Source organism: Psittacula echo, assembly GCF_963264785.1.
Source record: "Psittacula echo genome assembly, chromosome: 6".
Lineage (NCBI taxonomy): Eukaryota > Metazoa > Chordata > Aves > Psittaciformes > Psittacidae > Psittacula > Psittacula echo.
This window is the reverse complement of record NC_137743.1, coordinates 52,748,244-52,771,893: the sequence shown is the minus strand read 5'-3', so window position 1 is coordinate 52,771,893 and position 23,650 is coordinate 52,748,244. Positions and strand designations below refer to the sequence as shown.

General features: G+C 35.6%; 1 protein-coding gene across 5 annotated transcripts in view; it reads right to left on the bottom strand.

Annotated features, from left to right (window-relative positions):
• Positions 1-2,127: 2,127 nt before the first annotated feature.
• Positions 2,128-23,650, bottom strand: part of SHLD2 (shieldin complex subunit 2) — a 34,175-nt gene continuing 12,652 nt past the window's right edge. The window contains exons 2-11 of one of the 5 annotated variants that reach the window (XM_080621732.1): positions 22,518-22,583; positions 20,907-21,041; positions 16,011-18,492; positions 14,907-15,014; positions 13,813-14,007; positions 11,788-11,922; positions 8,964-9,170; positions 7,687-7,921; positions 4,027-4,142; positions 2,128-2,395 (exon numbers count right to left, since the gene is read on the bottom strand). In XM_080621732.1, the coding sequence (XP_080477858.1) occupies positions 2,223-2,395; positions 4,027-4,142; positions 7,687-7,921; positions 8,964-9,170; positions 11,788-11,922; positions 13,813-14,007; positions 14,907-15,014; positions 16,011-17,520 (2,679 nt within the window). In that variant the 5' untranslated portion in view covers positions 17,521-18,492; positions 20,907-21,041; positions 22,518-22,583 and the 3' untranslated portion in view covers positions 2,128-2,222. Of the gene's footprint in view, positions 2,396-4,026; positions 4,143-6,283; positions 6,734-7,686; positions 7,922-8,963; positions 9,171-11,787; positions 11,923-13,812; positions 14,008-14,906; positions 15,015-16,010; positions 18,493-19,286; positions 19,397-20,906; positions 21,386-22,517; positions 22,584-23,650 lie in introns of those variants that run through there. The other 4 variants (XM_080621731.1, XM_080621733.1, XM_080621735.1 and 1 more) reach the window with 4 other exon arrangements.

Below are 23,650 nucleotides of genomic sequence, written 5' to 3'. Positions count from 1 at the left end.
TAAGGTCCTTTCCAACCCTAACTATTCTGTGATTCTACAACTCTATATTTAAAACAAATCTTTGAATCTTTTGAATATGAGTGGTGGAAAGCACTGAGTGTTTCTTGATCAAAAACTTAAGATGCACTTGTTCACATTCCCCAGCACAGAGTATTTTTTGCAGTAATTCAGTTTTCATGTTTTCAGCTGACCCCAGCGTGTGACACTTTGTGTTGACACTAAGGGCAAAAGATGAAAGAAGTTCTGAATTCACAAATAACTGGAGGCTTGGAGGAGTATAGGAGCACCCTAAGGAAGTAACACAAGGGACATGACCTGACCTTATGTATTTCTCCCTAAACACATCTCTGCTGGAGCCAGCACTGATTACAAGAACCTTGGGTTTGATCTAGTATGACAACTCTTACTCTGAAAACCCAATTAGCTTAAGCTCCCAGGACATATGTCTGGTTTAGAGTTTTCTTTGTTAACTAAATTAGTGTTCTGTAAAATAATTCAGAGCAATTATTTTAATAAAGTAAGGCATTCTTCTGTTCTTGATCATTCTCTGGGGACCTGAACTCTGTACCTTTCACGCCATGCAGTTATAAACCAGACAGTCTATTGCAGCAAAGCATCTTGTACAGTTATGTTCCAAGGATGATAATCTTTGCAGCTGAAATAAAGCCAACTTGCTTTCAAACAGGATACAATAGTAATTCAATATATTAAAAAAACATGAGGCTTTTCTGGAGAGATAAGAACACTTTCCATTTTTATATTATTATCTAAAGGAATATTATGAATGAGAATATATTTGAGAGGAATCATAAGATAACAGACTCTGCTTCACCTCATTTGAAATGGTACATGGTACCCACATTCTGTCTGGCTAACTGCACCACTGAATAAGATGAGCCTAGACTCACTACATTTAATTGAATTTTGCAGAATGCTCAACTCTCATATGTGTCTTTCAAATGAGTAATGCCAGCAGCCCCAGCCCCAATGTGCCATATTCTAATTTTCCTCCCACAAACCCACTGAAACCCCATCTAATAGGCCCAACCCCATCCACATGTTCAATCTGGGAATGAAAACTACATACGAACTCTGTGATAACTCCATTACTATGATAAAGCATATGTACCAAATACATTATGTCCCTCTATTATTTTAATCATACCAATAAACATTGAAGATCATAAAAGTAAACTGTTAAAAATCTTTCAGACTGGTTTACTAGCCTATGCAGGAGGATGTGTGTAATTGTACGGTGTTTATGAATGTAAATACCTCTAAAGTGGGAAGTCACATGTCTATGTACACTACAATCTGAGTAATAAAACAGTGCATTATATTAATGTGGTCTCTTTCCTTCGAGCTTCTTATATATTAAAGTACCAAAACTTCCAGCTTGTGCATTCAATAATTCTAGCTAAAATCTTTAAGAAACATAACACACTTTAAATACACTTACTAATGTGCTTGACTTTGCTTGAGGTCATCCAAGTGAAGTAAATGAGAAAGGTCCTATTTGACTTTTCCTGAACACAAGAGTTACTCCAGTAAAGCAAGAAATGTTATTAAATAAGGGGTTACAGTGATATTGTCACACAACAAAGCAACTTTTTTTACCTACTGCCTTTTAGAGATCACCCCCGTTATCTTGTGCTTGAGAGTTATATTAAGATGAGGGATGAAGAATGATACAAGACCTCTCAGTGCGTAACAGTGCTTCTTTTCCTCTAAAATATTTTAAATTTTTACCCAGATATATAGCACAAATATCCCCATCCAAGAAACAGATACAAGATCATACAAAATGTGACACGTTCCTCAATACTCCCCATTACTATTGACAAACACAGGAATTTCTAATCTTAAACCCAAATTATCACTGAATTATGGCAGGTTAGAGAAAGGCATCCACATCTGAGAAAAATTCAGTCTCAATACTAGTGAATTTTTCTGGAGAGGAAAGGAAACCAGATACTAAGTAAGAGTTTATTAAGATAAAAGAAGTATTTATAAAAATATACTTTATGACAATTTTTAAGTATTACAGCAGCAGTATATACATATAGCAAATATTCCATACCAGTCCTTTTTTCTTTTTATAGGTTAAAACCAAAATCCTTTCTTGTATTTTTAAAGATATTTGCTTCCTTCAGTTAATTCAGTTTTCTTCTGTTTGCCATCTGTGTATTCCTATGGTCTCTGTTATTGCAGAGGTCAATGCTTCAAAGATTAGGATGAAAATCTAGCAGATGGAAATCCTTTTGCAAAGGATAGCTGTTTTCATCTAGTACAAAATGGCTCCTAATTTCCAACAAATAGGATGCTTCCGTATCTGCTAGCAGCAGATGGCACAGATCTGCTATTATTGTGCCATAGGTTATATCTGAAGAAGGCACTGCAAAAGACAGAAAAATCCAACTTACTCTTTATTTTCATAACAGCACCTAACGGTCAAGTTCCACTTCCATGAAAGCTACACTGAATTACTGGAAGTGTAGCTCAATATTCAAATATAAAATTAGCTTTTGTTTTTAATAATATTTTAAGACCAATGTGCTAATACTGTTTCTCATTAACACCTGTGAATCCTGTAAAACACCTCTCAAGTTAAACAGGATGTATTAAGGGAAGTTTGTCTGAAACACTGCTCAGTGATTTACATCATGAAAGCATCACAGTATCACAGTATGTTAGAGATTGGAAGGGACCTCAAAAGATCATCTAGTCCAATCCCCCCGCCAGAGCAGGAACACCTAGATAAGGTTGCACAGGAATGTGTCCAGGCGGGTTTTGAATGTCTCCAGAGAAGGAGACTCCACAACCTCCCTGGGCAGCCTGTTCCAATGTTCTGTCACCCTCACTGAGAAGAAGTTTCTTCTCAAGTTTAAGTGGAACCTCTTGTGTTCCAGTTTGTACCCATTACCCCTTGTCCTATCATTGTTTGCCATTAAGAGCCTGGCTCCATCCTCGTGACACTCCCCCTTCATATATTTATATACACTAATAAGGTCCCCCCACAGTCTCCTCTTCTCCAAACTATAGAGACCCAGCTCCCTCAGCCTTTCCTCATAAGGGAGATGCTCCACTCCCTTAATCATCTTAGTTGCCCTGCGCTGGACTCTCTCCAGCAGGTCCCTGTCCTTCTTGAACTGAGGGGCCCAGAACTGGACACAATATTCCAGATGCGGTCTCACCAGGGCAGAGTAGAGGGGAAGGAGGACCTCTCTCGACCTACTGACCACCCCCCTTCTAATACACCCCAGGATGCCACTGGCCTTCTTGGCCACGAGGGCACAGTGTTGGCTCATGGTCATCCTGCCGTCCACTAGGACCCCCAGGTCCCTCTCCCCTACACTACTCTCTAACAGGTCGTTCCCCAACCTATACTGGAACCTGGGGTTGTTCCTGCCCAGATGCAGGACTCTACACTTTCCCTTGTTATATTTCATCAAGTTACTCCCTGCCCAACTCTCCAGCCTGTCCAGGTCGCGCTGGATGGCAGCACAGCCTTCTGGCGTGTCAGCCACTCCTCCCAGCTTAGTGTCATCAGCAAACTTGCTGACAGTACACTCAATTCCCTCATCTAAATCATTGATGAACATATTAAATAATACTGGTCCCAATACTGACCCTTGAGGCACTCCACTAGATACAGGCCTCCAACTGGACTCCGCCCCATAGACTACAACTCTCTGGCTTGTCAGCTATTTCTAGAAACTGCTAAGAGAGTCTATTTTGCATATAAGGAATCCATGTAATTACTGAATACTTTGCTATATAAACTATAATAAATGTTCATACCATCTGACCTCATCATTGATACCTCAACTCTTAACTTCAGTAACTTTCTGACAAACTCAGAAGTGTTCTGAGTTTTTTCGGGTTTTTTTTGTAAGTCTTCTACAATATAAGCAAACATCATCCAGAACAATCTCACCCACTTCTAAATTGTCAATAGTTAAGAATTTTACTTCCATTGTGAACTTTACTCCCTGTTACTATCACAAGTAATTTATGAAACCGTACCTACTAATCTCTTCAGCCAGTCTGCAGGAATATTGAGAAAGACTTTTTCCATCAACTCAGATACCACATGAACATGAATTTCATATCCTCCATCTTCTACTGTCATCAAAGCAGGTCTAAATCAGAAAACAAAAGACTTCAAAGTTAGCTGTGATGTTTTTTTTGAAGCAAAGTTTCTGAAAGTAATACAATGTAATATTACTCTCCAACATAACATCAGGAACTAGAAAACTAGAAAATCTCCACACACTCATGCCTGTCAAATCTGTAGAGCTGGAATGAGTTTGAGATATATATACACTGAACTTACTATTCAATGTTAAAATAACTTCAAAATCTATCAAGTAAACCTTACTTTTGGACAACTGCAGAAAACAATGCTTTAGCAGTGGTCTTTTCCTGGAAGACAAGAGAACTGCATTGTTATGAAATAAGTGCTATGTTATTTATGGCTTTGAACTTTATATATTTAAAGTATAAAATAAGTTATTCTATTGTTTTTTGCTGTGCTTCTGCAAGATGATGATACCTTAGCAGTCCTCTAGAGTGATGTTCAACAGGTAGTTTCTGCTTGCTTTCAAGCTTGAGTGATTTTACTAAGCCTAATCATTTATACAGCTGATGCAGCTTCTATCCAACATACGCTCTTTGACTGCCCTGAGACTATTTAGAATTTGACCTGTAACATCTGCACCATCACAACCCTCACACTTCAGAAAATCTGCACTGCTCTGACTAAAGGAGGATGCAATGCTTCTATCCCAACCATCCCACATAAGTAATTAAAATACTATACATCAGGACATATCACAATAATGTAAATCCTGGTTATAGCAACATTGGAACAGTACCAAAACAGTGTATGTTAAATAAAGCAATAAAATAAGATAAGGCACAGTCATCTTCAATGCAGAACTTTTCAAAGGTGGATGTTCCAAAGAGGATATAAAATGCGCTCACTGCAGAGGTGGTAGAAATGAAAGAAGGACAGTCACTTCAAGAGGCTAGCAGATCCGCACTGTCAAATAGGGCAGTCAGTCAGTACTGCAGTACACTGACAACCAGAGAGTGTTATTAACAGACTAATTTAGGTATATTCTGCATCATGCTAACTAATGGCACTAACTGAAATGCCTGTGAGGCATGACTGCAAATACTGCAAATGACTGCAAATACACCACTTTCCCAGTAGGGCAAATAATTTGATTTGCCATCCATTGATCTAAAAGCTACTGCTAAATTTCATAATTTCAGTGATTAAAAGAGGTAAGAGAACTCCATGTCTGATTATGTATGGGATTACTTCAAATCTATTGGTCTAGACAGAAACCAAGGCCCAGACTACTGTAGTTATTAAAGACTGCTGGCTCCCTTCATGACAGAAAGCTTAAGAATACACTTACATGCTTATACACTTGTAACTACCCAAATAATTGTGGGCAATTGCTATTTTGTCTCTGAAGAAATGTATTTTGGTTTAGACAATTTATGCTGATGTACAAGAACATCACTGACTTCAAGACATACTAAACATTAACATTTTGGAAACAGTATAATTAACTTAAACATGTTTGCAGAGAAAGGTAGTAACAGATGTTGCGGAATTTAAAGCCTTCAAAACCATAGGCAAATGTGGTCTACAAATGTGATGTGTCAGAAAACACGTGATACAGTAGAAAAGATTAATTTTGCTTTATTCCTGATTATTATACTCTGACTACCTGTTTCTCAGTTCATACTCTGTTCTCCAGGTCATCTAAGTCTTCTTTTAGATAATCCTATTTACTTCAACAGGAATGAACTGTCATGGTGAGAAAGAAATTTCAACAGAGCCTAACACTTTTCTTTCACTAGTGCACAGAAAATGCCATTTTGTGATTAACTTTATTCCTTAAAAACCACTGTTTTTAATACGGTGAATTTAAATGATTGTAAACCAGTCAGAAACACATTTAAACATATAGCTAAATTTCTCTAAAGGCATAAATAAATAATCTTAGAGGCTACCAAGTAAATGGTCTTTAGCACCTTTATACTAAGCTGGTCAAGCATGTCAGTGAAATGGGCTTTTCCACTAGTAGAGAAGGGTTAGATTCAATCCATGCTTAGCACTGAGTACCTAGGAATCTCTCATCTCATTATTACTACTGTTAAAATGTTCAACTTTTTAAAATACAAACACTTACTGGAATGGACTGAAAAAATTACCTGAATGGAATGCCAACATCATAACAAATTCTAGGGAAAAGATGTCAGGAAACAAAGTTTGGGCAAAAACAGATGTAAGAAACAAGGATCTATCTGTGATATCTGACATTTAAGAGGTGAGCTCTGAAATACAGAGTATTTCTTCTTGTCTTAGTTTTCATGATTTTTTCTAGCTTAATATTCATATTGTCCTAGCAAAAAAAAAAAAAAAAAGGGAGGAGGAAATATTTACACACATTATATGACAACAGTTATGTAAAGTATAAGTTTCTAGGAACTTCTGCCTCATTATTACTGCTACTGTTATTGTGTTCAACATTTTAGGTATCTAACTTTGAAAAATAAGAAAGCTATGTAAGCATATACACATCCATCTACCTAAAGCTTGTGTCTCTGGCATCTGAAGGAAAAGATGAGTTTCATTATAGTCACAGCTGATTAACAAAACTGGGCTCTTATATTTCAAAGGAAAAAGACGACAGGGGATGATTTCATTGACCTACAGTATAGAAACCGAAGATACAAAGACTAAGTCTTCTAAATGCCAAGATCCTGTTTTAATACCTATTTTCCTATCACAGTGCCTATTTCTTAAATGTTCACACTTCTAAAATAAGTGTTATAAGTTATTACATTCCCTGAATCACAAATAAGCAAATCAAATTATAGATTAATCTTATGTTTTAAGAACTCTGCAGGGCTCAGTATTATTAAATTTACTTGTACTAAGTAGAAAACAATATATAGATTTTACTCTGAAGGAGATGCTGGTACCTACTGTGTTGCTAGAAATAGAGCATACTGAACTTACTACTTCCTTATATAGAGGAATTGAAAACAATCTATAAAGGGACACGTTGCTACATTCAAGTTGCTACATTTCAAAAGCCCAAAGATAAATTTAAGAATTAAACAATCGGTTAATAATGTTGTTCCTGCACCAACTGGATTCTGTTTATTTAGTCTAAGTAAATGTGCATATTGTCAAACAGTGCCATCTGCTGATAACTTGTATCTCTGCTCTGAGAATGTTGATTGAAAACATGCTTATATTATTTCTGCAAGGCTAGGGCTGATTAATCAGTTTAAAAATATAGACGTGCATTCACGTGATTTCAAAATTTGGTTGAAACAAGACTCTCAAGTAATCTTTCTTTGGTCCTCAAGCTTCTACTCCATCTTAGCTTGCTGACACAGTACAAGGCAAAACTTGTCACTCTGACATAGTATTCAAAGAAATTAAAAAAATTTATTTAAACAAAGAATATTATTTATAATATAATACAATAAAATATATTAATTAAAGAACAGGTCTTTGAAAATCCATTAGAAAAATAGGAATTGCTAACCACACATACCTTAAACACAGAATTTTATATGAGGGAACTTAAAATGGAGGAAGTTGTAGTTTATTTCCCTAATAGTACACAGTATTATTTTGATTTTGTTTACCTGTAGAATGTTTTTACTTTGTTGTATGGCAAACATCTAAGACACTGCTTGTAGATCATGTTCTCATCAGCCTGTAGTTCCAAACCACATTTAGCACAACCTGAATACGTAATCATAGGCAGAGAAGTCAAAACACACTCCAGCGAAGTGTCAGCACAAAAGATGAGCTGCTTGTATTGACCAGTTGAAACAGTAAACTTCAGTTCTAAGATACGGGCTTTCACTTGAATCACTCCTACAAAAACAATTTCAATCAAATCTGCATTCAGTTTTATTTATAACTGAAACCAAAAGCAAGGGTTACAGCTGACAGATACCACTATAGAAGAGCCTGAACGTATTACAATTGTGCAAATTGTAATAAAAATAAAGAGATCAACATATTACAATTGTGCAAATAATTTCCAACTGCTTTTCTTCTACATTAATTCAGAGACACTGAAAATCACAGCTTTAACAACTTAGCTTTCCACTAATTAGACATAATAAACTAGAGTTAAGCGTTGCAATACCAACTCCATTTAGTTACTTCTTAATGTTTAACACTAACCTTGGCAATCTTCTACTTTACTGCTTTTGTAAAATATGTTTTTTTGTAATATGTTTTCAATAGCAGTAGCTATTTTACTCCCACTTTAGAGAATTCCAGTTTTGGAGAAATACTATTTGACAAACTTTCAGTTATTAATCACATCATTACTAGACTGGTTAGCATGAACAACAAAAGGCAGCATTTCTTCCCATATTCCAAAGCTATCTTTGAATGGTACCACATACCACACCTATCTTGCCTCTGGGCTCACTGAATGAGGCCACAATCACAGTCTGGCTGGGTACTGAGCAGCAGCAGCCTCCAGAATAAATTCAGACTCATAGAACTGTGCTAACTTTAAAAACAAACAAACAAAAACACCAAACAAAAAAAAGCAGTATTTAACTTGATCAACAGAACATCTATTGGACAAGGAGTAATGGATTCAAACTTAAACAGGGGAAGTTCAGGTTAGACACAAGGAAGAATTTCTTTCCCGTGAGGGTGGTGAGGCACTGGAACAGGTTGCCCAAAGAAGTGGAAAATATTTCATTCCTGGCAGTGTTCAAGGCCAGGCTGGACAGAGCCTTAGGCAACATGGCCTAGTGTAAGGCGCTCCTGCCCATGGCAGGGGGGTTAGAACTAGGTGATCTTAAAGTCCTTTCCAACCCCAATAATTCTATGATTCTGGGATTAGTCATGCACTGCACAACAGACATTACAGACCTATGGATAACAGCTTTACCTGAGCACTTTTCCTCCAAATGTGCCGAGAGCTTTGTCACCTGCATGAGGGATACGTTGCTTTTCTGAAACTTTTCTTTAAATTCAATTGCCCTTTTGTCATCATCAAACAAGCACTCACACGATGACCATGGAGTTGTGTGCAGTTCAAAATCACCTGAGACAGAACTATGTTGCACCAGAAGGTATTTGAAGTCCCATATGTGATCTACAGAAAAAAAGAAAAAGAGTAAGCAACCACAAAACCAACAAACCAAAACCAACCAAACAAAAAAAACCCAAATAAGCCCCAGAAGAGCTTACTTTCTATACCTTATTTAATTCTCAGAAAGCCAAGGTTACTTATACAACTGAGAAACAAATCAGCAACACATTCTCATATGGTCAGCTCTGCCAACTTCATTTGAAGCCTGACGACATGTAGGGCTTTTCCTTTCCCTATAAACTTTACAGGAATCCTCCCATAACAAAATGATGCTTTTATTTCACCTGGACTGAATCCAGCTTTCAAGACAACTCAACTTTTTAAAAAAGAAACCAGTTACAAAATTTCTTGTCAGCTCTAATAAGGAAAAGTTGTCAATGGTTAGAAGAAGCCGTCTTTATGTTACTCATCAACTTCCATCTTTAATATGTCCCTATTTTTTAAATCTTCTATCTCCGTAATGCTCTGACATAAAAATAATTAATTTTCCATCTTCCAATTAACTCTAAAGAAAAATTGTTTAAAAATTGAGATCACAGAAGAGTAATATATTTTAGGTTATCCTTTATTTTGTTGTAAGAACCAAGTATTCACCTACTAATCCAATCTGATAACTATTTAAGCTGTTATTTTTTCCCATGTTTGCTCAAGGTGGAAATTGCAGCCAAAATAATTGGTTTTGGAAATATGGTCAAAAAAATACAGATTAATTACTTTTTGTTTAACGTATTGAAGTGTCTGTAAGTATTAGCATATTAGTATTTTCATCTTTTTGATTAATCTAATTTTTGGTGGTAACTTGCTAGAAGTGCAAGCTCCTGAAAAATCTGCTGCCAAATGCAGATTTACAGTAAAATACTCCAAAATATCTTCTTCTCTGAGCGGCTTTGTTCATCTCGTATTTGACTAAAGATCTTGCAGCCTCCCAAAACTGAGTATGCTCTGGTTCAAACCAAGGTTCAGGCAGTAACACTACAGCAACACGAAGCAAAATCTAAACAGGAGGAAACAAACAGGCACTTGGCAAGAGGGGATACATGGATGCAGAGGACAGTCTAAATGGGGTAACAAGATTTGGTTGAGAACCAAATTTAATGTGTTATTCAGACCTTTGATATTCCTCTGTTGATTAGAAAACTGATCACAAAACATGAGTAAACTGTAAGTACTCAAGTTTAGAGAAATGTGTGTAATGAAATAAATCTTGCCTTTTCGGTAATCTAAACCAGATAAGCGTAAAACATGAACTGAATGTCTGATGATTGTATACTGGAAGACTGGACTGATTTTTAGCAAGAGATGAAAAAATGTAAGTACCAGGAACAATTTTTAGATGCTCTAGAACTGCATAGTCTTATGCACTTTAAGTATGTGGACAGTTCAAAAGTTAAAAGTCAGTACACACATACACAACCAGTAAACACACAACACAGCTGTGCTGTTCATGGTTTGTCTGTGATTAAGAATTTGAACAGCTGAGAAATCACTCACCTTGAATTTCAGATAATCCTTTAATCATTAAAATGCTACCTCCTAGATACACAGTACACTAGTTGGAGAATAGGACACAAGCTTTGCATCAAATACACTTATTACTACAGAGCTCTATGTCTTATACTTTCCTGCATTAGAGAAAGTTGTCTGAGAAATTACCTTTGGTATCTTCCTTTTGCAGCTATAAAAATTTTTAAAATTCCGTATCTTGAAAAGTCTAATATTCTAGCATGCTAAATTCTCTAATATTTCTAAGCATCTAACAAACCGTAGGTATTCTGTCAATTGGTTAATGCTTAAACTGGACCATCTTCTTCAAGTAGCTTAAGAGGTAGGTCTTGGAGTTAAATGATTACTTATAAATCAAAGTGGAACTGGTAGTATTCAGACTGCCTACATTTAATAGGAAAAGATTCACTTGAGATTGTTTAACCTTTCTGGGTTTTATTTTGCACTATACAAAAACTGGCTTTTTAGCAGGCACATTCAGCACTTCAACTAATAAAGTGTTTACTTCTTAAGTGTATCCATTGATCAGAAATACAGACTCTTTAGTTATCAATTTGACAAAAACTTAGGTTCATGTATTTTAAAAGAACAAAGCCAGGAATAGAACAAAATTCAGCAGTAGTCACTGCTAAAACACAGGCTACATAATTCTTGCAAGAGATGCTTTTAGTCTGTTACAGCTAGACTTGATAGCAAGACCATTAGGATATAAAACCTGACGCTGTAATAAAATGGAAGACAGCAAATTAAAATCAGAAGTAGAAAACCCAGCAATTCATGCTAAACCAGACAACAATAAGGAACGCTCAGCAGAACTGGGGACATAGTTAACATTCAAGGGGGTTTTATAGTTAAATAATTAGGCATCCTGTGTCTAGATTCAAGTTTTAAACACTCATGCTTTCTCAGTCTTCTGAAGTGACTGCATTCAAATGCTGTTGCTGATGGCACTGCTTCTGAGCAGAGAAAACATGTTACAATCTGTATCAACTATGTGGTCCTTCCAACCGGAGTATTTAAAGCTTGCATGGAAAAATGTTACCAGCTGCACATTTTGAAGATATTAATAGCATCACAAAAATCCTTTTACAGCTACCTATAGCTACAAGGACTTTACCTTTTTTCTTTTGAAGCTGAGGGCACCAGGCAGCCCCTGCTCCCCACAGCACCATCCGATAGTGTCGATCTCTGCTCTGTTCTACTGTTAGAATAATTTTTCTTTGCTTGCCACCTCTGTAGCTATATGCTGATTCTGAAAAAGTTTGAAATTGTATGACTTCTACAGTAAAAATCTTACAGAAACAGAAAAACCACACACCTTTATTACGATAAATTCATGCTGCCATCTCATTTTGTAGTACAAGGGAAAAAAATACACCTAAAATTTCTTCAGGCCAGAATGAAAGCAATCTGATTTCTTCAGCAAGATTAATCTAGTTTGAAGGAATACATAAAGTATATTAATTTACCTTTATCCATCTAAATAGTCAGCAACTGGACACCTCCCTTTGAAGCAGCAGGTATGCTCACATACCTATGAGCTCCCACTCATCCTCACCAGTATAAGTGGAAAGAAACACTCAATCTCCCAGCAAGAGACTGTCATAATTGGAAGTTAAAGTTCCTGGAACTTCTGTGGAATACACTAAAACATTTCTCTACAATTTTCACATGAAAGAAAAATACAGTCACATACAAGGAGACCAAGAGGATTAGTAACAGTACACAAACTGAAACAATTAAGATCTCTACAGCATTCTTACCCAGGATATTGCCTGAACGTTTCAGCTGCACACTAAAACTACAATATTTTCATAAGCAAGTAAATTTTTGAACAATAACTCTTGCTTTAAGTATGTAACAGTTCTGGTGTTATGTACAATAATATGAAGATTTATATTTTCAGAATTCTCCATTTATAATGAATAAACATGACATTGACAGTGTGGGTAATGCATGATGCTAGTGCAGTATGATCAAATTCATGTGCAAAATTTATTATGCAACAGTGATACTGTAAAGAAAAGATGATCAAAACAGTTATGCAGGGAAAAGACAGGAAGACTGCTTTTCCACCTGGGAACAGTGGTGTTTAACTGTTAAAAAACATGGCAGGATGCCACATGAAATACTGAGAATGGCCCAAGATAATTTGGCTTTTTTCATTTCAGAAGGTGGAGAAGATGCTAGGAAGCAGCTGTAGGACCTGATTTTGAATGGAAACAAATTATCAATTTTAACATGGAAAATTGCTTCAGCAAGAGGAATCCTGAAATAACTGCATTCACTATTAGAAAAAAAGGAATGCATGACAGAAGGATAAACCAAAAAAACCATATAATAAATCAGTACACGGACTATTGGCCACAATTCTTCAGGGGAGAAGAGCCTTTACAATAAAAACATACAGAAAACATATTTCCAAACCAAATTATGTTAACGAACTAGTTCTCTGTTGTGCCTACGCAGAAGAAATAGGAGTATCACAGTAGGACATCTTAGTGTCACACTGCCCATTTTCCAGCATTGAAAAAAATCAAAAAGAACTTGTACAAGGGCACACAGTATGGAGTATTAAAGAAATATTTCATGTATTTAAGAAATCAGGAATGCTTAGCTTTAATAAACCTATTCCAAATAGGAAAAAAAAGAAACAGATATTCTGAATAAAACATTATAAAAGATCACAGTTTCATTATAAAATAAGAAAGGCAAGGACATCCTAAAAATATTAAAATAATAAAGAATTTATTCAATTCTCAAAACCACATAATTTCTAAGTGCCATCAAATGTTCTTTTAATGACAGAATGCTTACATGGAAGGTGGCAGGTCAGCTTTGACTGTCCCACATGACATTTTCATAAGCTAGCATCATTTCTCAAGCAGTGGTCAACAGTACTAGTATACATTAAACTCATTTCAGCAACTGACTACAGTCATTATTCCCTTCCTTTCCCTAGCCCTACTTCTGTAACTTCTATGCCCCCATGAGTGGATCGTTACAAAGGTTTGACTTGTGACTCCCACATCAAACACTGGTGTACTGAATGGGAAACAAACAGGAATTTTACAAGGCAATTCTGATTAAGTTTTACCTATTGTTGACGTTTCAGAAGCTGAAGTCCACTGGATGAACTTACCTGTTAATACGGCAATGTTGATAATCCTCAAGATTGAGTGAACCACTGTATTTGGCTGGAGCTGGTCCAGCTGCATATACTGAATACTATCCAGCCTCTGAACTTGTCTTCGTGGAATGTCTTTAAAGTGTGGAAATTCTGATGCTATGTAGGCCAGTAAGCCAAGGAGAACACCACAATCGACTATGTGATAAACTGAGGGGAAAAAAAAAAAAACCCAAAAACAAACCAGACAACAAACCAAACCCAAAGTTAAAGGAACACTTCTTTTTTTTTGTAAGCTTAGAAATATAAAATGTAATCAGTTGGTGCATATTTACACTGATGAAAACAAAACCATTTCACAGCAATTCTACTGCAAAAAATTCTTGAGATGTGTAGCACTTCATCCAAAATTAAACTGTACTCATCTGCCTCCTCTTGATAATATCCCAAAGTTAAGCTAAGTACAGTATTTTTAATTACACCAAAAATAGGAAAGAAATCTTGTATCATAGCTTGGTAAGAATAACTGTTCTTGATCTTTTTATCTCAAAACCTGCCTTAAACAGCTGGCAATAATGGACAGAAGATGACAGTAAGAACAGCACAAGTTTATGGTCATACTTCTACTGTATTTTCCCTTAGTTGCCAACCCTCCATGGCTCAGATATCTTTAAAGACTTTGTGCTTAATAGCCTTCAGTCAATTACTTTCCTTGAGTGGATCTACTTACTCATTAAGCCTCTACAGTTTTTAGCAAAAAATCATTAATCCTCATGAAATCTCAGACATCTTATGGTTGAGTCCTGGGATAACTATTCACTCTTAGCTCAAAAAAATCAGTTCTCTCCGAATTCACAGTTTTGAATGGTAACCACCCAATGTTACCATTAACTCCACATACCTATCTGCTGTCATCATGTCCACAGGTCTTCCTGTCACATTTTCCTAGTGTTTTGTACCTCTCAGTTGCTCACATTTCCATTTTATCCTGTGCATGAGGCATTGCCAACAAAAACGAGCACTATATATAAAATATAATATATAAACTAACTGTATGGTACAGCTATTTTACTGTGATTTTCATGGAAACTTATGCAGTATAATCTTACATTCTTCTGGATTGAGGGCTGAGCAGTTCCCCAGATTCAGTAACTGACTGCTAAATGTAGATTGCAGCATGATTTCTCCACACCAAAGATTCTCATACATTACTATATCTGCAAAAAAAAAGCAACCTTATCAACTCATGTACCAATAATATTGAAGTGTGTTATACTTTTCTTGACTATAGAACTATCATACATACAGGTGTGAAAGACAGTTCAAAAGAGGGCACTTGGAAACAAAGTGATATTTTTTTATCTACCAACACCATTTACAATGAGCTAATAAATTTTCTCAGTAGTTTGATGAAATTCTTCAATTCATATAAAATATTCAATACCCTCATAGCAGGTCAAGTGGGTGACTGCATTGGGTAAATTATTATTGCTCTATGTTTCAGAATGAGTAATGAAGTAGTAGGATTACCCAGAAACACTTTTGATGGATTTTGAGGTAAGAGTGTCTAAGCAGAAAAGAAAAATCCCAATTTATCTTCAATCTCTTTATCTACTTTTGTACCTACCTATAAGCACTTAAAGAACTTTTAACAAAGAGCAATAGGCATCTTAAACTGTAAAAGTATTCAAAAATTTTATATTGTGGTGGGGCACAGGGAGTGTTTGTTTGTTGGGGGAGGGGTGGTATTTTTCCTTTGGTTTGGTTTCTGGGGGTTTGTGTTTGGGTTTTCTGCACTTTGCAAAACCTAAATAGCCAGATCGATATCAAGTTCTGGCCAACTCCAGCCCTAAATTACGTACAATATCATTCTATAGTACTGTGCTCTCTTACACAAGATGTGTTCTCTTAAAGGGAACTTTGCATCTGTTGGGTTAAAGAGTACAAAGGACTTAATAGGAGGAATCTTCATTATTAGCAGACAACAGCATTTTATATTTCTCAGACCAAAGACTATACATAAGAGATGGGCAAACTTCTATAGGACAGTTCATGTTCCACTGGAAGGGTGAGTGATAATTCAAAGTGCTGTAGAATGATGTAAGTAATGCAAGAAAGAGACCTACAAATGCTTAGCCATGGTTACATATTGTTCCACTTCAAACAGGCATTTTAAAGATCCACATATTAAAAATGCAAATAACAATTCTCACCTGTAAGCAATACAATATCTCCAGGAAACACAGTGAGTGACCAAAATGCAGCACCACGCCACAGCACCACTTTTCTCTCAATTTCTGACTGGTCAGTAACTACAACTGTTGCTACAGGAACTTTACATGAAGATTTTGGTCTAGTCTTCACCTGCATTTCTTTGATATGACAAGGATGTACAATTGTGACCAAAACATTATACTTTTGATTTTTGCTGCAGCAATTTTTAAGTGCTGTTAATTTCTTTTGAAGTTTCTTGAACTCTGTTATCCTCTCTTGATCCACTTTCATCCCAGGACCAGCTGGACAAGAATTAAGTTTTGCTCTCTTAGATTTCAGGTGTCTTTTAAATGCTGAGTGAAAATTATGAAAGCAATCTTCACACTTGTGGGCTCTTTTAGAAGAACTCTCATGAGAATTGTCTACTTGAGAGCACAATATCCCTGAGCTCAATGGTTCAATACGGATTTCATTTACAAGTTGTTCAGCAGGAACATTAAGTTTGTGAAGCTCCTCTATATTTTCCTGAGCATTTCCTTCTTGTTTTGCAGCTTCCAAGCAAGTATTTTTTCCATCACCCTCAGAAATGAAAAGTTCAGGGAAACCTGTACACACCTCCTTATATTCATTTTCAGCTACACTGAGACATGTTCCAACATCAGAATCAAGTCTGAAGTGATCATACTGCCTTTCATCAGGTTTTTTGCCTGCTTCCACTTCCAGTAGTTTTATGACTCGCTTCTGCATCTCATTCCGATCCTGTGCAAAAACAGCCATCTGACTTGAAGTCATTATACTACGAAATTCAGTATCTGTCGACACTGCAAAGTCTGGACAATCACTTGGTTCTCCTTTTGGTTTTGACTCTTGATTTTCAGGGAAGAACATATCCAAATATTGACTTAGATGTTCATGGTAATCATTTCTACAATCTGATTGAACACCTTGTCCCACAGACCTTAGATGCATGCTGATCTGCTTAGTACTGGCAACCAAACCAGAAATGTCAGAACTGTTAACTTCTAAATGACCACCTTTTCTTTCAGTGAGGTGTGAACAACAGCCATGTGATATCTTATCTTGTCTAGCTGATTCTGCAGATTTTTGTGGAAGGTGTGGATCTGCAGCCTGATTTGCAGATGCACAGATGCAAGTAAGTGTAGATATCTGACAATCTGAATAAATGCAACTTTCGATCCTTTTAGGTGTGCTGGTACAAGTTACTGCCACAGGTTCGAGAGAGATCAAATACTCTTTTGCTACCATTAATCTCCCCTGTTCAGACTGCTGAGAGCTGTCATGGTTTGTAGGAACTGCTGTTTCTTCCTGAAGCACTAAGCAGTCAGCACCTTCGACTTTTTCAGAAAAAAGGCCATGTGTATCACACAAACAATGGAGTTCTCTCCATTTTTCAGCAACAGGTGCTGATATACTTTGTTCCGACACTTCCGGTGCACTTGGAATACTGGGTGCTCCCACAAAAATATGAATTTGAGGTCTTTTTGACATTTTTGATCACTGTGTAATTCTGACTTTAAACAATGTCCTGTACCCAGGACAATGCAATAGGCACAACACTAAACATTAGTAAATGCAAAAAAAATAGATTTGGCTTTTCTTAACAATTTAAAAATACCCAACATTCAAGGGATCATTTCATAATTTAACTGGTAAAACCACTACTACTTAAAACCTATAAAACTGAATGTACGAAAAAAAACGGAAGCTATTTGTTGAGTCAAACTTGCATAAAAATATACATTTACAGTAGGGCTTAATTTCTGACTCTGATACTTGGAAATATAGCAGATGCAGAATTATAGTAAAGTTCAATTATAGTCTAATTATTGAGCAGACTTATCGCCACTTGTTATTGCTAATTAAACAGCCAAATGTGAACTCACTATTCAGTACTTAATTTTAATTAATGTGAAATAAATGCTTGTTAGGAAATTTCACAGCATAGTTAGAAGGCAATTTTCTCTCTCAGAAAATTACAATTTCAACTAAATTATTAAAAATACTAGAGTTATTTAAAATTAGTTTAAAATTTTTTAGAAATTAAATATTTTACATGCTGGTTTAGCATGCAAATACTCTATTAAGTGATTATTTCATGATATGGAAGGTTTCAGGATACTGCTGATGAATTAAAATTATTTAATAAGCACTAAGAGGTCAGTGAAACTTGAGAGGACGATTTAGAACTTGCTTTAATTCATTTATGTAGTACCATAATACCTAAGAAATTACTAGCTTTCCTAGCTAATTAAAAATTAGACCACCTTACACAGCACAAAAGGTCGTTTGTGTTTTATGTAGTACGACTTTAAAATACTCAGCTACAGCTACAAATGTTCATTAAAATGCAGACACCTAACTACATGTTATGGGAGTGGTGTTAATAGAAGTTGCTGCAATAGGCAGTTCCGCAGAGGTAGCAAACAGAGCTCCAGAAACTAAATTCAAGAGCTCACCCAGCTGCAAACAGAAGAAAAAGAGCACTGAAATAAATACAACATTGAAAAAGACTTAAACTTTTAATTTAGCCCTTATAAAATTAACAAGCATTTTCTATCAACCCACTAGAGGTCGGTAAATCTGCACATTCATAAAGCTCATAGTAACATGGAAAAACTATAAACATCCTGGAACACTGACCAAGAGGTCTATTACAGGTGTAACAGGAAAAGCAATATACAAACACCAAAATTAAACATACCATGTCAAAATACAAAGAAACTACAAAGCACAGTATCTTATCACTCAGGTTTACGCTCACTGTAAAACAAATAATACATAGAAGACTGCTATATCCAAACATCTGCAATTTTATGTTTAAATAAATTTAGGCTCACACGAATGCAACTTCTGAAGGACAATTCCCATACTTGTGAAAGGCTTAAAGTTACAGAACTAAAGAATGGTAACACGCAAATAACCAAAAGACAATGTCACCGCTACTTTAAATGAACTTTAGAAATGAAACCTTATGGATGAGACTAAGTAATTTCTCCCATTTCAAAATGTATATGTCTAGTTGTAGCTTTTTCATTTATTATTACCATGATTACAGCCAGTACAGACAGGTAGCTTTCTTAATTAGACAGTCTATAGTATAACAATATAAATGTCTCTTTATTAAGAGATTCAAGTGAATAAAAGGTTGAAATGAATTAAAAAAACTTTTCTTCCACACGTGTGCTATAGTACAAAAGACACTGAACAGCCAAATTCTGACACAAGCCCATGCCACTTCTAAAGAACTTGCATACCATGCAGTGATTAATGAAATAATCACTCATTTCCAAACTGGGCTTTGGTACAGCGAGCAGCTCTTTCATTTCAACCTTCACCTTCTTCTACGAGGGATGAATACTAACCTGTCACAGGTATAAGATACCATCTTATTCCAGTCTTACTAGAATAAATACACATTAAGATCTGTAACTAATATTAAGGAGTACTTTGAACATACTCAGGTGCTTGTCCTAAAACGTATTGTATAAGCACACTTGATACCCATATAGCGTTGACATGATAAAAATTTATTAATAACAAAAAGTGACTTACCACAGTACTAAAACCCCACCAATGCCAATGAAAAAATCTGAGCTACTCATATTAGCTAAATGCCACTGCAACAGAACAAATCTATTTTTGTGCTGCAGTTATGTATGGATAGACAGGGGGTTAGCTACACCAAAGATAACAGGAGCTAAAGCTCATAAAGGTATAACTGAAACCTGAATGCACATATCCATTATGCCTGTTAATTATTACACCATTTCTTCATTTGTGGAAACGTGCTCTATTCATAATAGCCAATGAAAGCCTAGCGTTTTATCTCTGAAATGGTCAGAGTCTGATCTATTAAAAAACAGTAACTACATCAGCAGGTTTTACATTTGCAAGACACTGCAACTAAAGTTTAATATACCTATTACAAAAAATGCATTACGTATGGTACACAGTGTACTTCCCCTGACCTAAACAGTAAGACAGGAATTCTAAATTTAAAGGTTTTTAAAATTAACAACTATGTCATTAGCAGTTTGTTAATCTCTAGTAATTTGCTACGGACAGGACAAAACTAAAAATAGCTTTACAAATCCTCCTCCAATAGTTAAATACCCTATGAACATTGTGTTATGCTATATACATGGCCTTAAATTACCCCTAAAATACCTTAGAAGTATTCATTATTTTCATTCTATATTTCACTATTCACTCATCATGATAATCAGTTAAGCATTAGGCCAAAGTAATTTAAAAGGGTGACATGGCTTCAGCTTCCTGTCACTCCTGAATTTAATGGCAGCCAGATGCCTAAATCCCTGGTTTGAAAAGTTACATACAAATATAGTTTCAACAAGTCTTTACTTAAGCCCTCTAACACTGAAAGCAAACCATACTAATTCTACCTCTGGGTAAGTTTCTTTATGTCTGTTAACACACCATAGCTTTAAGCTACAAATAAAATTACAGAAGTAACAGACAACAGAGGACAAAGGATTAGAACAATATAATGCAAAAGTGTAACTCCTTTTCCCCTCAAGAATACTCATATACCTCCTACACTGAAGTTTTTGGGGATAAAACCAGAATATTCTTCTAATTTGTAGCTTTGATTTAACACGGCTTGGTGATGAACATCCTAAGCAGTAAGTAGTTACTAACTTGATTCCTACAGTATGCAAAAGCAATTATATTGTCCCTTACCTGCTGAAAAGCTGGCCCTGTAGATAACAAATACATAAAGCAGGTTATCCTTTAAATTCTAAATTTTAACTTCTACTGTGAGCTTTCTTCTCCCTCATTTGCACACTTCATTTCATACTTCTATCTTCAATAAAAAAAAAAAAAAAAATAAATCTAAGCACTGTTTCACTGACCTTACAACAGAAGAAAATGAGTTAACAGCCAGGTCCAGAGTATTTACTTTCAGTTCAATCCAAGCTGTAGGGCCGTTTGGTTGAGGTTTTTAAATTCTTCACGTTTATTGGTAGAGTAGCACGTCTACTACGACACTTGCCAAACAAACAAACAAACAAACAAAAAAAAAACCAGGAAAAGAAATAATCCTTTCTCTTTGCATCCCAGGAAACTCTTCCGGCACTTTTACCACACTACTCCAAAATTCAAGTGTGTCTTTTTAAAAGCCAGGTACTGCAGCTGTACAATAACCTTGAAAAACTGAAGAAACAGCAAGCAGTGTACTAACAGTTTCATATACTCAGAATTTGAAACAGCTCTGGGATGAAGTGAACACATTACATGTTTGCTTGCAACTTTTGCCAGAAAAGGATGATCTCTATGCCAACAGCTCATGCTGGCACCAGCAATACCACCTGTCCACCAAATCAATAAGAACTTGGTCCAAAAATATAAGGATAAGAGGAACCCAGTGGAAACCAAAAACTGCTAGAAATCAAGCTAAGCAACTCGTAGCTAAAGCAATCTTATATTCTGCATAAGACAGAGGGATGTATCATATCATCAGGCTTAAAAGATTATACCTGTAAGTGAACGGCAGCTCAATGAGATTTATGTGAATTGCTTTATACTAGGCTAATGAACCTAAGAAGAAATCAAGGGAACACACATGTGGAAGAAAGTACACGTACATATGGGCAAATGGAGAAATGGACAGCACAGGTAGTAACAAGACTTATTTTTTTAAGCTTCTGTTTGGTGATGGCAACAATCACCAAATACCTTTTATCTAAATTTTAATACAAGCTTTCATGCAAAGACTGTAATCCTGTCTCTAACTGACCTGTTTAACCAAAGATAATTTTTCTTCAAGATCGTTACTTGGCTCACATAATAATGTTTTTGGAATACCATGTACAGAAGCAGTCACTAGCCAGACATACCGGTATAGCAAGAATCCCGCTAATCAATATCTAAATTTATGAAAATCACAAGCTTTCACTTACCTACAAAAGTACCTGTAATCATTAGTATAAAGGTATCTCTAAATGCTATCTGAACGTAGATCATTATTGACCATAAAGTAATTTCTATTAGTACTTATTCTGTATATTAAATAGCAGCAATACTAATCCATTCAATATTTAGTTCTTGTCAATCGCTATTACCAGGGGACTACAATACCTGTTGCCCTCAAGACAGGTACAGGTGGTTTACAAATACACAAAAGCTATATTCAGCAATAATTAGCCATGAAATAACATGTATCCAATTTTTTTTTTTCCTTTATCTGCAGGGTTTTCAGTAACAAAGTATTTTTGAATATGAAACACTCATGATTCAGGCATTGCAACAGAAATCTTCCTAAATATTCCTGCAGCATAAGCAACAACATCAACAGTTTAAACCAAAATCAGTGTTTTGAGAAGTTTCATACAGCCTGACACTTTTCAGAAGTTATATCAAAATACTGAATAAAAGGCTAGAAACACTAAGTTGTTCTTCATAACTATTAAAATAAACAACTAAGGCAAGCAATCAAATAGCGTTAACATTTAATAAGTACCTACTTTCTTGCAGGATCGAGGCCTGTGGTTTCTGAAGTTGTGCTCTAACTGGAAAATTTTTTCCTTGATCTGAAATAAAGATATTTCTTCTATAAAAACAAGCTTGGATCATATGGAAGCATCCACTCAACAGTTGCATCAGAAATTCTGCTTCAAAAGGATTATTTTATGGAACCAAATGATGCAAAAATATTAACACAGATGATACATTTTCAATTCAGCCACTGAAATGGTCTTCATCGTGTTTGAAAATTGAAGTAGTAGGCTTTTGTGATTAACTCCATAATCCTTTCTTACTGCCTTTGTGCCTTGTGACATCTCCTTTTAAGTAAATTCTATTTATTGATTTTTGTTTTGCAATATATAAAACCACAATTAAAAAGATCTGAACATACAGTGGCTGATACAAACTAAAAGTTTAAAGTTCTGAGGAACTGCGACCTTTTGAGTAGGAAAGAAAAATAAAGGTAAAAGGTCAAAGATAGACAAAAGTGCTGTGCATGGTTTTTTTTGAAAAACACTCATTCTCCAAACCCTTATCTTTGAGAACTTTTTAAGCAACTAAACTGCTGTATCTTCTGGCAAGAAGGATATTCTTCCAGATACTTCAGCATATTCAAAAAACTCAATATTAGAATGACTTCATCATGGCTTTTTTACAGAAAATGGTTAAGTCTGCAGAAAATTAACCACAGGTAACATTTCCAGTGGAGATCTATTTTAGGACATAAATGTTCTGATAAAATGAGGTTGATAAAACAATACAGGACCCAAGATGAAAGTCAGGCAACTAGTCAAAGAAACATGATCATAATAGCCCTATTTCCATTGAAAAGCCTGTAGATTTGATTTATTAGGATCAGAAGACAAAAAAAAGGCCAAGTTATCAGGTTAGTATCAACTTTCATTTTCTTCTAGCAAAAGTCTTTTCTTAAACTGAGCAGTTTATTCTTTTTTTGACCAATCATGAAAATAAAACTTTCTAAAATGAGCAATAATTCACTGGGCTTTGATTGGATTTCTGTAAAATCTATTTCCGGAACAGCAAATACCTTTCAGCTTTGACTTAGTAACACAAATGCCAGAACATCACTGTATGGTACAGCTAAACAGGTACTATAATACTGATCAAGCAC